General features: G+C 34.5%; 4 protein-coding genes across 4 annotated transcripts; 2 read left to right on the forward strand and 2 right to left on the reverse strand.

The window, feature by feature from the left end:
• Positions 1-1981: 1981 nt before the first annotated feature.
• On the reverse strand, positions 1982-3612 carry LOC105792248 (probably inactive leucine-rich repeat receptor-like protein kinase IMK2). The gene has a single exon (XM_012620731.2). It carries the CDS (start codon positions 3406-3408, stop codon positions 2206-2208), a length of 1203 nt encoding a protein of 400 aa, XP_012476185.1. The 5' UTR covers positions 3409-3612; the 3' UTR covers positions 1982-2205.
• A 1959-nt stretch (positions 3613-5571) lies between these two features.
• Positions 5572-6069, reverse strand: LOC105793431 (RING-H2 finger protein ATL14). Its single transcript, XM_012622343.1, has one exon. It carries the CDS (start codon positions 6067-6069, stop codon positions 5572-5574), a length of 498 nt encoding a protein of 165 aa, XP_012477797.1.
• A 1714-nt stretch (positions 6070-7783) lies between these two features.
• Positions 7784-10200, forward strand: LOC105792244 (probable LRR receptor-like serine/threonine-protein kinase RKF3). Its single transcript, XM_012620725.2, has one exon. The coding sequence runs from the start codon at positions 8132-8134 to the stop codon at positions 10016-10018; it is 1887 nt and encodes a 628-aa protein (XP_012476179.1). The 5' UTR covers positions 7784-8131; the 3' UTR covers positions 10019-10200.
• Positions 10201-12283: 2083 nt separating this feature from the next.
• LOC105792245 (probable LRR receptor-like serine/threonine-protein kinase RKF3) lies at positions 12284-14529 on the forward strand. Its single transcript, XM_012620726.2, has one exon. The coding sequence runs from the start codon at positions 12467-12469 to the stop codon at positions 14306-14308; it is 1842 nt and encodes a 613-aa protein (XP_012476180.1). The 5' UTR covers positions 12284-12466; the 3' UTR covers positions 14309-14529.
• The last annotated feature ends 236 nt before the right edge of the window (positions 14530-14765 follow it).

Below are 14765 nucleotides of genomic sequence, written 5' to 3' on the forward strand. Positions count from 1 at the left end.
AAAACCGTAAACCAAAGTGGTACTTTTTTTAAGTACTTAAACTTTCTTTTAGACCTAATTGGTACTTGAACTTGAAAACCTAAATCAAAGAGGTATTTTTTTTTAGATCCAGTCAATCCTTGTACGTCATGTGTATTAAAAATGAGAAAAGAAAATATTTTTTAATTTTATTTATTAAAATACATTGAAAAAATTAAAAAACTTTTATTTTTTTCTAATACTCTCAACTAGACTTAATCATGGGTGGGGTTGGGTTCAGTTCCCGCTAATGTAAAATTTTAGGCCCATTTTCTAAGCCAAAACCCGACTCGAAAAATAGGTCTAAAATTTTGCTCAAATCTAAATCAGACTAAAAATACTAAATTCAAGCCTAATACAACCCGACCCACCCGTATTAAATTTTTTTATATAAAAATAAATTAAAAGTTTAGCAAAAGAATGAATAAAACTTGGTTTGCATCCTCCATCATTGACCGGGGTTCTTAGGTTTTTTGTCTTACAAAAATATCTTGATTTTATTGCCATTTGAAGTTAGTTTCCATGCGCTTCTTGTTTAGTTGTTTTACAATACAAAGTCATGAATATCATTTTTATTTATTTTACTAACTCTATTTATTTCATTTTCTCTTCTATTCAATTCTCTTATAACCATAAGATACAAACATGCAGATGTGTGTTTCAAAAACTAGACAATTAAGGGAAGAAAGAAAGAAAGTATATGCATGTGTTTGGGCCGAGCCGAGTTCGGGCCAAAAAAGTCTTATCCGATGCCCAACCTGTTTAAAAAACGGGTTTTATTTTTATTTTTTTGTCTAAATTCCTTTTTCGGATCTATATTTTTGTCTAAACTCATTTTTCGGATCTATATTTTTGTTCAAACTCTCTCACTTTTCGAGCGAGCCTTCGGACCTGGATAGGTCGCTCGGCCCATAATCAGTTCTACCCCTACCCCTACCTAGACCCGTTTGCTCTCATTTCTCCTTCTTCTCCCAACCCCTCACTTTTCTCAATTTTTTTTTCTTTATCCCCCGAACATTATGAGTTCAATATGATTCGTCTTTTAATACACGTGTCATATTTTAATTGATTGATATTAAAAATTTAACGATGTTAATCATGTATTTAAAAGACGTATCACTTTATTATACGTTTTCAAATTTAGATATCAATTAAGTAAAAAAATTAAATATTAAATAAATATAATTTGTCAAAATTAAAGACTGAAGTCTACATTAATCCGACCCATATACTTAGATTAGTGTCAGATCCATTAGCTTCATGGAGCAAAGAATGGGTGGTGGGCCTTACATCCCATGCAACTTTGCCAAATAAAAAGGCTACGTTTGTAGTGACCTCACCGGTGTTAATGGGTTTAAGCATATAGGCCCATTTAAGTTTGCTTGGTATCAATTAAGAGTATTAGTTAATATAGTCGTTAATTTGAATATTTATAAAATCTTAATTGAGTTGATGTACGAGTTAATGAAAGATCAACTCAATTTGGTAATAACTAAAATATCGTTATTTGTATTATTTTAAAACTATTTTTATCTTTTCTTTTATATAAAAATTTGGAAAATGCACATATATATAAAGGATTTAAACTCCAAACATTATATTTTACCATTTCAATTAAAGCTCGTTGTTGAACGTTTGCTTTTTTCACCTACATTATGGGTGTAGTGTAATCTTAGTTAAAAAGTTTAATTCAATTATGACGAACTTATATTGATTACACCAACTTATATCTAACGTGTTGATAAAGTAAATAATATTTATGACACATTATATTTTTAAGGAAAATGTAAATTGAACCTTAGAATTATTGAGAGTAACAATCACGAACTCCAAATATAGAATGTAGAATAATTATAAAAAAATGTCTTTTAAAAATTCCAATTAACATTAAACAAAGTGAGATAGGTGAAATAGTACATATTATGAATTTATGATAATCAAGAACATAATAAACCACAAAAATAAAAAAGTAAAAATTACAACTTACATTTTCTAATTTATCAACAAATTCTCTTTGAAAAGAAAAAAATTCAACAAATTCGTTTTGAACCTAAAACATATTCAACAAATTTTCTTATAAAATAAATAAACGAATAAAAAATCCAGTAAAATAAATGAATAAAAAAAATTTCCCATTATTTTTATCTTCCTAAAGTACCCGGCACTAGCACTTCAGAAATTACCAATCTACCCTTTCCATTCGTTACAGAGGGAAGTAGGCCTAGTCTTCTGTGTTTCAAACTTCAAAGGGCAGGGCGTCTGTACGGGAGGCACCATGCAGTTATACTGTATACACAGCGAAGAGCTTTGAGGGATCTCAGCCGTTGGATTAATCCCGATCCCGGTCAAAAAATTATGCTGCAAATAAAGTGTTTGTAAGCTGGCCGATAATAAACGGTCCACTAAGCTGTCCGGTACCTGACCCGTGAACCGGTTATGATTCAAATAAAGATTCTGCACGGTCGAGAACATCGGTGAAATTCGACCCGAAAGCATGTTATGGCTCAGATCAACGGTCGAGATCTTCACTTGATCGCCTGGTTGGACTGGACCGTAAAACGAGTTTCTTTGCAAGTGAAGGTTTGTGAGAGGAAATGAGAAAATCCGGTCGGGGATTGGACCGGTAAAACGGTTAAAACTCAAGTCTAGGAAACTTAACTGGTCGAGCCGGGATAGGACACTGTCCACCGGTCCAGTCAGTTGGTTCCATGAGAGAGAGAGGAACTGGAGGGAAGGAGAGAAGGAGTTGGGGAGTGAACCGGTGAGAGCGTTCCGTTTTAGGTCCAACCGGGTTAAGGCTTGGGAGAGAAACGGAGGGACCGAACCGGAGAGGTTATTGTGGCAGAGAAGAACATTGGTAAGCTCCGGTAAGGTCCCGATAGAACGAGGGATTTTACCGGTGAGTCGATTGTAACTGAGATCAAGCGTTTTAAGCCTTCTCAATCGACCGAGACTCGCCGGTATATCCCCGGAGATAAAATTCCGAGTTATCGCAAGAACCCGAAGGTTCTCTAATCGCGAGATCGACATCGGCAACGACCCGAAGACCCGACCCGGAACCAGAGAGAACTCTGTAAGTGCTGAGAGTTTACCAATAGCCGTGTCTAACCTTCCGGTTAAACCCGGAAAACCAGCACGCGGGTCACCTAGATTAAGAGCTATTACCTTATCGGACTCACAATAAACTCCGGTGAAGTTACAAGGATCGGAGGTGAAATCCCAGGAAGCAAAAAAACTAGACCCCGGTAAATCATTCATCGACTTCCTAATCAACTGTAAAGCTAAAAAATCAAGTGGGTCTAAAATTGCAAAAGCCAAGAATCTACATTGAAACAGAGCAGCTAAAAACAGAGCATAAGAAACCAATCTCTTTCTTCCTTGTTTCCCCATTGAAAGAGCCGATGGGCTTTTTTGGGTCCACGAAGGTTAGCTTTCTTATTGACAGAATACTATCAACTCAAAGGTGAAAGCTTTTTTAATGGCTTGAAAGAGAATGAAGAAGAAGAAGAAGAAGACTGGAGATTGGGTTGTAAGAGGAAATGCAGAGTATTGATGGCTTATAGATGCTGATTACTGAAAAGGGAGTGAATCAGTGAACGTATATTTTTTGGTTTAGTTTATTATTATTTTTTGGTTATTGATTTTGTTTCATTATTGGGATAGGTTCGGGAATAAACGGTTGTCCGAACCTACTCGTAAGGTAGAAATTTAGGTTCGGAGAGTGCGGAAGCTGTATTAGTGCAATTATGTTCTCTTATAGAAAGTAGTGTATAGAAAGTAATGTTACGACAAAAGCAATTATATTTCTCCGGATCGAGGTTTAGGGTTGTGAATTCCGTCGATTGATGTTTTATATACAAGTATCAAACAAGTCTAGTATTCCATTTCGATTTTTTTATTAAAAAAATGAGTAAATTAATTTTTTTTATATTTCACACCATGTAAATTAGAGTATTTTTTAAAAAAATTAAATTCATGAACCATACAATTTAGAGAAAAAAATAGCAAACACTCGTCGTAGATGGTGAAAGACAAGCTTCATCAATACAACAAAGGCTTTAGCCTCAGCACCAATAGAACATTATGACACGTTGATAATTGACTTTGTCACAACTCAAGCACGATGTATCTGGAGTGATTGCAAGCACTTAATACGATAAGAAAATTAGCCCCGGATGGTCCAAAGCGGCGAGCAAAAGTCGACAAAAGAATCGAGCATTCACCAAACTAGAGAGGATGTCAACAAAATCATCCTTAATATCATATGTAAAACTAAGTTTACATGCATAAACAAGACTAAAAACGTGCTACAAGAGCATACAATACTTATTAAACAATGGAAAAACAAATAAAAAATATAAAACTTAAGACAACATAGGTCCAAATTGACACGTGAAATCATTTATTATTTTAAAATACTCTCAAAACATAAACAAATTAAGAAGTTGACGAAGAGCCACCCATTTTTCAAGAAAAACTACTGGTAGTCGATGGAGTTTTAGCGAACGACAAGCACCGTGGAGACAATAAATAGATTTGCAAACTGAAAAGAGAGAAGACATATGTAGTGAATCAGAAGAAGAAAGAAATAAATGATTGATGGGAGAGGAAAAAGGCGAGTGATAGCTAGCTCAAAAGTTGACACCGCTGCTGAGGAAAACAAAAAATAAAAAAACAAATAGCTTGGGGAGAAAATTATAGGAAAATTATAGGAGGATTTAAGGAGGATTTTAAAATTATAGGAAAATCACTAAACCCATATAGAAACCCGACCCATCTTATGCCCGATTGACCCGAGAAAACCCATTCTCGACTGACCCGACACATCACTAATCTAAACAGACAATTAGTAAGGATATTTATCAAATTTTCTTAAGAATATTGACTAAACAAATACCCTACTTTTCACTACATTAATCATGCATTTATTATAAAAAAAAGCATATTACCAATGTAAATGATTACTTTTGTTTCCTTATTAATATTTTCTCTAAACTAAAATAAATCATATAAAATGATCATGGGAATCTTTTTATTTAATTATATGATTATATATGTACCTATTATTCGAAAGGGTAAATTACACTCACGGTCACTTTTGTTTATCTTAAGTTATATTTTAGTTACTTATGTTTGAAATGTTACGTTTTAGTTACTTACGTTATCGTGTTGTAATCTTTTAGTCACTGAACCGTTAATTGCTACTAACGTGACATGTTAAACACCCATATTTTTTTTGTTTTGAGCAATTTAATTTTTATTTTATGTTCTTTAACTTTCCATTTTTTCTTTATTTTCTATTTTCTTCTGTTTTAATTAAAATTTAAGTGACTTATTCAATTTAAAAAGAAAAACCCCAAAAAAAACCAACTTATTTTCAATTCTTAATAACCAAAATTTATTGTCGACTTACAATTGAAATTTAAAAACTTACAATTGAATTCTCAAAATTTTAATATTATATCAATTAGATACATTCATCAATCTATTGCCGACTTAAACACTAAATACCAACTCGTATCTAACCCATAAAATATGTAAGACAAATAAATATCAAGTGGTTGGAGACGATGTTAGTTCCAAAGTGTAGACTGAACCACGACAGAGAGGGCAAACCTCATCCTTAACCAACCATTTATCTATACAAAGTTGATGGTACATATGTTTGCAGTTAGGAAGAACCCTACAAGTATCCCCATCTTTGAACTCTTCCAAGCATATAACGCAATCTGCGTGACACGATTCGATTTCTCCCTCAATCTTGTACTTAACAACGGTCCCGACCGTAATCGGCCTCGGAACTTCATCCAGCAACGTTGACCGGCTTCGCATGGTGTGATCAACTGCCGCTACATATCTCGGCAACCTGTTTTCGATGTCCTCGTCAATATCCCAGCAAAAACAATGGAGCAGCATCAAGATAAACACGACCGTGAAGTATAAACAAGACCAGACAAGAAATACCATGAAAATAAGGATTATGATAATAATGGGGATAGCAAGCATGACCCCTACGGGTATTGCAATTATCATGCTGATCGGTGGTTCCATTATTTTGAGAGATTCAAAGAGATTTTTTTTGGTATATTAATCAACTTAAAGGCAAATTCGATTAAGGGCTATATAAAGATAAGATAATAGACTTTTATTATAAGTAGGATTTAACTATAAAAATTAAAATATAATAATAAATCTATTCTAAAACCTTAAATCCCCTAAATATTACTTATAAATTAAAAAAATTCCTAAATTTCAAAAAAAAAAAATGGTTGCTCTAAGCCCAATCGTAAAATCTTTTAATGACAAAGCTATGAGTTTTGTTAAGATAATTACCATCACCAGTCCAAAACCCAAATGGATTTGGGCTGGATTGCAATAAGCTCGTGGGATTGGCTCGCAGGTCAAGCTCGCTTAATCTGGTCACAGGACAAGTTCGCATAAGATCCTGTGAACACGTGTTTAGTCTAGAAGAGGATATATGTCTATATACATGTATATATTGCATTCTAATTGAATATTCAAAATATCACTATCGTATCAATCAGTTCATTCTACAATTAGTTTAGGCATTAAATAGTATCTCAAATTTGAGGTAGATCATATATATATATATATATATTGCATGAAAGGAGTGAATCTAGGTGTTAAAATAAATAAATAAATAGTTATCCTAGATTTTAATGATATTGTCTATTTTTCAATATATCAGATTCAAGCTCTTTATATAGTGAATACACATGTATTTATAATTTTGTGCTATAAAGATGCTACATGTCTAATTTGAATTGCATTTAACAACTAAATTGATAGAAGAACATGATAATGCAATGTTGATGCTTTGATCATTTATTTAAAACATGCTAAGTTTTAGGGACTAATCTGCAATTTAGACGTCAGTTTTAAAATGTTTTGGTATTATCCCTTGAATTGACTTCATTTTCACCTTACTGAGGTTCTGGAAACAGTCGGAAAATGTTTGCCCTTAGCAAAACATGTGGGAAATTCATTTTCCTAGATGGAAACAAAACATGCCTCACTATAATAACACAAGTTGTTGAAATTTCAACTAACACCAATATACTTTTTATTTACAAGTGGAAATTTATTTAGTCATCCACTAAAAGGAAAAATAAAAGTCAATATGCTCAATGCAAAATATTGTAATAAGATGGTTGGATTTTTTAAAATAATATTCCGAGTTTAAGTCTTATTAACATGGGATTGTAGCGTTTGTTACCGTTTATTTGATAGGCGGAGAGGTTTTAGCGATTAAATATGATCGGAGTTCAATTCTCCATCCATCGAGTGAATTGTCACAAACTGTTACAATCTTAACATTATTCTATTAACAAGTCTCGTAAATAAAAAAATAATGTAAGAACTTTTTATAGAAATTTAATTTGATTTAGCTTTAGATTTAATCAAAATGTCAGTAGAGAGTAAAAGTACCATAAAAGTCCTTGTATTAAAAGTCGGAATGCATTTTGTTCGTTCTACTAAAAAATTGAGTAAATTAATCTATTAACTTTAGATGAGAGAGTAAAATGGTCATTTTGTTAAAACTTCGTCCATTTTTATTGTTAAAAACTGGACTTTATACATTAATATTAGATACAAATAACACGTTATGTGTCACTGTTTGATTATTCTATCAATCGCGTCAATTTTTAACTCTACTTTAAATAAAAAATCTTTAATTTAATATATAAGAATTAATTGTAATCTGAATCATCCATTTGCATCATCTATTACCAATAAAGAAGAACACTGCAATAAGTAAGAATGTGTTTGGTTCCTAAGAAAAAAATGACACCATTTTGAAACCTGGGGAAAAGACGAAAGGTTTTTAGGAACCCAAATTGGACCCGAAACGAAGAAAAACGAAAAACCAATCACATCATCGATACATAAAAGAAAAAACCACAAAACCAACCTTCCACGAATTTTTCAACTCCGTTTCTCCGCCGCCAGCTCCGCCGTCTCCGAATATTTTTCACCCGTAACTGTCTCTAATCTTTCAAAAACATAAAACCCAGAGACGAAACTTAATCATTAATCCCGTAATCACCACCACCAATGAATTATTATCTTCCATAATCAAATTTCCACCCAAATGTCCTTTCATTATCTTCTCTTCTTGTTCTTCATCTTAAACCTTTTCCCATTTTGTTTTGCTCAAAACGATACCGTATCATGTCCCTTAAACTTCACCATCCTACGGCCGGCTCTTCCCAACAGACCCCAACACAACACCACCAGCGAGTGCCATTACCTCCTCCAAGGCCTCCGCCTTGTCCTCTCCGACTACCTTAAACGCACCGGTTTGTTCTTCCCTCCTTTAAACACCTCGGAGTCCTGTTGGGAATCTTACCAGTCCCTCCTCCCAAGCTTCAACATCCGTTCTTCATGTGGTCTCGAGACCGATTGGATCTCCCAAGGCTGCAATAACTTAACCACGAAGGCCGAATTCGAAGCTTCGACCCCAAACGCCACTTTAAACGACGTGGTTTTGAATTGTAACCAGTCGTTACATGGTTCAGCTTGTGCTTCATGTGTTCGAAGCTTGGCTAATGTACAAGCTGTACACTCGGTGAACAGTTCGATAGCAAGCGTGTCTGATTGTACGGCTTACCCCTTTATTTACGCAGCAGCTGAAGCTAATTACTTGGGACCAACTGATGAAGATACAGCTTCTTGTTTGTTTTCAATTGATTTCAGTAATGGTGAAGGTAAGAAAAAAAATGTGAATTTGGGTGTAATAATTGGTGTTGCGACTGGTTTAGCTGTTTTCATTGTTGGGTTTTGGTTTGTTTATAGAAAACTTAAGGATTCAAAGAAGAAAAGAAGGGATCAAATTGGGAATCTTGAGAACAATTCTGGGTTGGATTCAATTAGTGAAAGTACTAATTTGGTTAAGTTTACATTCAATGAGATTAAGATGGCTACTAGGAATTTCTCAATAAATAACATTATAGGAAGAGGAGGGTATGGAAATGTGTACAAAGGGTACTTACTTGATGGTTCTGAGGTAGCTTTTAAGAGGTTCAAGAACTGTTCCGCCGCCGGCAATGCCAATTTCGTGCACGAAGTCGAGGTTATTGCTAGTGTTAGGCATGTGAATCTTGTTGCTTTGAGGGGATATTGTACAGCTACGACGCCATCGGAGGGTCACCAGAGGATCATAGTGTGTGATTTAATGAAGAATGGGAGTTTGCATGATCATCTCTTTGGTTCCACTAAAAGGAGACTTACTTGGCCTATACGTCAAAAGATTGCCTTAGGGACAGCAAGGGGATTAGCTTACTTGCATTTCGGGGCACAATCGACAATCATTCATAGGGATATCAAAGCGAGTAATATACTTTTGGATGATATGTTCGAGGCCAAAGTAGCTGATTTCGGACTTGCTAAGTTCGCGCCGGAAGGGATGACGCATTTGAGCACTAGGGTAACCGGAACAATGGGGTATGTTGCCCCTGAATACGCTTTATATGGCCAATTGACCGATAGGAGCGACGTGTATAGTTTTGGAGTAGTGCTTCTTGAGTTGCTGAGCGGAAAGAAGGCACTCGATATGGGTGATGAGAACCAACCTTTAGTGGCTGATTGGGCATGGTCATTGGTGAAGAACGAGAAAGCTTTAGACGTTATCGAAGATGGCATGCCGGAGTTGGGGTCGCCGGACGTTATGGAGAAATACGTGTTGATAGCGGTTCTTTGTTCTCACCCGGAATTACAATGCAGACCATCTATGGATCAGGTTGTGAAAATGTTGGAAACAGACATTTCAGTTCCTTCGATCCCTGATAGGCCAATTCCTATCGTAGCTCGTATTGATGAGATTGAGAGATCTATAAGAAGTAATGGCTCAGGTCAGTTCATCAGTTCTGGTGGTCATCAGATGTTTGGTTATGAAAACAGTCATCATTCTGGTTATAAGATGGGAGGGACAAGTTCTGGGTCTTCAATAGAAGTTCCTCATAAACACAACTCAGCATAATAAAGGACCATTGAGTTCTCCAATGGTGTTATAAGGATACAATAGATTTACAATCAAGTAACGTTCATATAAAGTCAATAGATATAAGGCATACAGTGGTCATTTCAATTTATAAGTACTTAAAGGTGTACATATAGCAATTTTTTTTTCTCTATCCAACATCAATTGATTTGTTCAAGAAATGGTGTATTGTGTTTTTTTTTTTTTTTGTGTGTGTGTGTGTATGGAAATTCTTCTCTTCTTGGTCCAACTCTTCTATTGAGCCTCAAAGCTGATTTTCTTCATAGAAAGGGGAAGGAAAATTTGATCTTCAAAATAAAATAAAATAAAAGTTATTATATTTATAGCTCTAAATTTGGCCATCGCATGTAATTAATTATTCTAGTTGACGTTGAACTTAAAAATTGTTAATAAATTGTTACTTGTCGTGAAAATTTTTAATTTCTCAATAAATTTTCGAAATATTGATCGTAGATGACGAACAAACTCCTCTTAAAAGGTCTATTATCGGACTTTATCTTCCTCATCTGTCAAGATTTGTGTCAGGTTCATAAAGAAGAAACACCTTTTATCTATTCAACTCTTATATACAATAAGAAATGAATTCAATTCCCATCAATTGCAAAATTGTGAATTTGCATGGTGGATGGAGGTGTTCTTCCTTATGAACATGGCGCTATTCACGAAGAAGGTAAGAGACAAAGTTCAAAATTTATTGAAGGGGTTTGTTGGCCCTCAACCAATGACACCTTTCTGTTAAAGAAATTTCCAATCACTTGAAGTATGGTTCAACAATGATTGATGGACTCCTCTTATAACAGGTAAGGTATTGAGCTTAGGTTCCATACTCAATATCAGCCATGGATTTTGTATTTCGCCTTTACCAAGAGCTGCATCTGGTTCATGAAGGGAAATGCCTTCCATCCTGCAAACAAAGTCACAAATTACATTGGTGGGGATTTAACCCATATTCTATGACATATAGGAGTAGCATAGGTAAAAATGGGGTTGAAAAAAAAACTCAGTAAATACTTTTTTAGTTTAGCAGCAATGTTGTAATCATAAAAACTTAAATTCCATCCTAGATTTCTCTTTCCAAATATAAAAGTTGAAAAAAAATTAATAAAATATATTTAAAATATACAACACGTTGCCTAATTGGTTTTTTAATATACATGGAACGAGAATCTGGTAAGTGAAAGCAAATTTAGGGTTCGTTTGTTTACATGTAAAAAAAATTACGGAAAATATTTTTGCATTTTCCTGCGTTTATTTCACAGAAAACAACTTAATCAACAGAAAATGATTTACAGGTCAATGTAAAATAAGCTTTCTTTTCCTGTAAAATGACTTATCCTTTTGAAGAACGTAACTCATTTTCTGAAAAAAAATTCAAAAGAATAGGTCATTTTACAAAAAAAAAACTCTCCTATAGATAATTTTATTTTTATATAAAATTAACTTAAATGAAGTCTAATATTGTTATATTGATAATAATTTTTATTTTTATTTTTAAAAATATTTAAAATATTAATATAAAATATTATATTTTTAATATTATTAAACATACATATTTAATTATTTATATTTAGTCATATAATAAATTATTTATTGCAATTTTATTTTAATAATAACTTTTAAAAATAATAATTTTAAATAATATTATTCACATATTATGGAAAATATCAGTATTAATATTTTAATAATAAATATTTATTACAATTATAAATATATTAATAATAATTGTTTTGTAGTATAAAGGTTAAAACATGTCATAAATCTATGTACTTTTCATAAATTTGTAATTTAATCTTTGTACTTTTATTTTCAAGAATTTAGTTCTTTTACTTTTAAATTTGAAAATCAAGTTTCATTGTTGATATTGATATTTTTTTTCAATTCACATTTTAAATAACAAATACTCACTTGGTAGCTATGTAATTAAATATTTTTAACAAAATATTTTTAATATATGTAAAAACAATATAAAATATAAAATTATAAATATAAAATAAACTCAATTAAATAATAAAAAATAAAAAATCTCAAATATATACTTGTTTAATTAAAATAACTTTTATAAAATAATTAGAAGAAACTCGAAAAATAAAATAAAATATTTTACACAAATTCATCCAAATATTAAAAAATATTACCTTTTATATAAAAATAAATTATTTTTCAAAAATTATTTCTCGAAAACAATTTTACTATAAATATGCATTAATTCTATAAAAAACATAAAATAAAAGGAACCAACTTTGAAGGAAATTGCCCACTGTGTTTCTCTGCCGTTTCTTGGTCTGCGCTATCCCGCTATTGCACATCATCTCATCTTCCAAGCTTTTTCTTTTTCCAGTTTCCTTTAAAACTCTCAACGAAACTTCAAAAGTTAAAATCATAATCGCCTCTATGAATTGCTATCTCTCATAATCAAGTTCCACCCCTATGTCCTTTCACTACTGTCTTCTCTTCTTCATAATCTCAACTTTCTTCCCAGTTGGCCTTGCTCAAAATGGCAGCTTACCATGTCCCTTGACCTTCGCCATCCTCCAACCCATCCTTCCCACCACCTTGCCCCAACTCAACACCACTTTGAGTTGCATGGTTGTCCGCCAAGGTCTCCGCTTCGTTCTCTCCGACTACCTAAGACGCACTGGTTCATTTGCCCCTCCCTTAAACTCCTCCGAATCATGCTGGCAATCTTACCAATCGCTCATCCCAAACTTCAACATCCGTTCGTCGTGTGGTTTCGAAACCGCTTGGATCTCTCAAGGCTGTATGGATTTAACCACGAAGGTTGATTTCGAAGCTTTAACTCCAAACGCTACCTTAACCGACGTGGTTTCCAACTGTAACCAGTCTTTGCGTGGTACCGCTTGTGCTTCGTGTACTATCAGCTTGGCCAATTTGCAAGCTGTGTACTTGACCAACAGTTCGATTGCAAGCATCTCTGACTGCGTGGCATACCCGTCTATTTATGCAGGAGCTTCTGCTATTTACTTCGGAGCAACTGGCACGGCCATGTGTTTATTTTCACTTGATATTCCTGTCCCTGATACCAGCAATGGTGAGGGTAAGAAACAAGGTGTTAATTTGGGTGTATTAATCAGTGTTGGTGTTGTTGGTCTAGCTGTTTTCATTGGTGGGCCTTGGATTGTTTATAGAAAATATAGGGATTCAAGGAAGAAAAGGAGGGATCGAATTGGGAATCTTGAGACCGATGCTGGGTTGGATTCTATTAGTGAAACTATCGATTTTGTTAGGTTTACTTTCGATGAGATTAAGAAAGCTACTGAGAATTTCTCTACAGATAGCATTATAGGAAAAGGAGGCTATGGCAATGTGTACAAAGGGTACTTACCTGATGGTTCTGAGGTGGCTTTTAAGAGGTTCAAGAACTGTTCTGCTGCCGGCGATGCTGAATTCGCTCACGAAGTCAAGGTTATTGCTAGTATTAGGCATGTCAACCTTGTTGCTTTGAGGGGGTATTGTACAGCCACGACACCATTAGAGGGTCATCAGAGGATAATTGTATGTGATTTGATGAAGAATGGGAGTTTGCATGATCATCTCTTTGGTTCCACTAAAGGGAGACTTACTTGGCCTGTACGTCAAAAGATTGCACTAGGGACAGCAAGGGGACTGGCTTACTTGCATTACGGGGCACAACCAGCAATCATTCATAGGGATATTAAAGCGAGTAATATACTTTTGGATGACATGTTTGAGGCTAAAGTAGCTGACTTCGGACTTGCCAAGTTTGCACTGGAAGGGATGACACATTTGAGCACTAGGGTTGCCGGAACAATGGGGTACGTTGCCCCTGAGTATGCATTGTATGGCCAATTGACCGATAGGAGTGATGTGTATAGCTTTGGGGTAGTGCTTCTCGAGTTGTTGAGCGGAAAGAAGGCATTCACTATGAGTGATGAGAACCAACCTTCTGTATTGGCTGATTGGGTGTGGTCGTTGGTGAAGAATGAGAAAGCTTTGGACATTATTGAAGGTGGCATGCCGGAGTTGGGGTCGCCGGAAGTTATGGAGAAATATGTGTTGATAGCGGTTCTTTGTTCTCACCCAGAGTTACAATGCAGGCCATCTATGGATCAGGTTGTGAAAATGTTGGAAACAGATATTTCGGTTCCCTCGATTCCTGATCGGTCAATTCCAATTGTGGCCATTGATGAGATTGACAGATCTATAAGGAATCGTGATTCTGGTTGTGAGAAAGGAAGGACAAGTTCAGGCTCTAAATTAGAAGTTCCTCATAAGCTTAACTCAAAATAATAGGATCATTGAGCTCTCCAATGGTGTTTCCTGTTTGGTTTAGACTTTTGCTTCGTGAGCTCAGAGTTAAATCTGATGGCATAAAGATATTACAATCAAGTTAGGTTCAGTTGAATTCAATGAATATATAGGGCATACAGTAGTCACTTCAATTTGTAATAGCGTCTTGTTTTTTTCTCTGCTGCATGAATTGATATCTTGAAGAAATGGTGTTTTTTTTCTTTTTGGAAATTTGCTATCAGCCTTTGCATAGGATCTAGTCACAGATCAAGATGAGCAAGAATTCTTGCTTTGACCTATGGTTACTCAAAGAGGCAGATTTTTGCTATGAGCCTCGTGCGTGAGTATAAGATATGGATATGTGTATAATGAGTGCATGCTCAATTATTTTTGCATATATTTAGAGAGTTCTTGAACGGTCATATCTCTATACCCATATCTTGGATACATGGACACA

This window comes from Gossypium raimondii, chromosome 8 (genome assembly GCF_025698545.1).
Source record: "Gossypium raimondii isolate GPD5lz chromosome 8, ASM2569854v1, whole genome shotgun sequence".
Classification (NCBI taxonomy): domain Eukaryota; kingdom Viridiplantae; phylum Streptophyta; class Magnoliopsida; order Malvales; family Malvaceae; genus Gossypium; species Gossypium raimondii.

Bases quoted from the DNA above. Each gene is read 5' to 3' on its own strand.
- LOC105792248 (XM_012620731.2), bottom strand. From the start codon at position 3,408: ATGGGGAAACAAGGAAGAAAGAGATTGGTTTCTTATGCTCTGTTTTTA.
- LOC105793431 (XM_012622343.1), bottom strand. From the start codon at position 6,069: ATGGAACCACCGATCAGCATGATAATTGCAATACCCGTAGGGGTCATG.
- LOC105792244 (XM_012620725.2), top strand. From the start codon at position 8,132: ATGTCCTTTCATTATCTTCTCTTCTTGTTCTTCATCTTAAACCTTTTC.
- LOC105792245 (XM_012620726.2), top strand. From the start codon at position 12,467: ATGTCCTTTCACTACTGTCTTCTCTTCTTCATAATCTCAACTTTCTTC.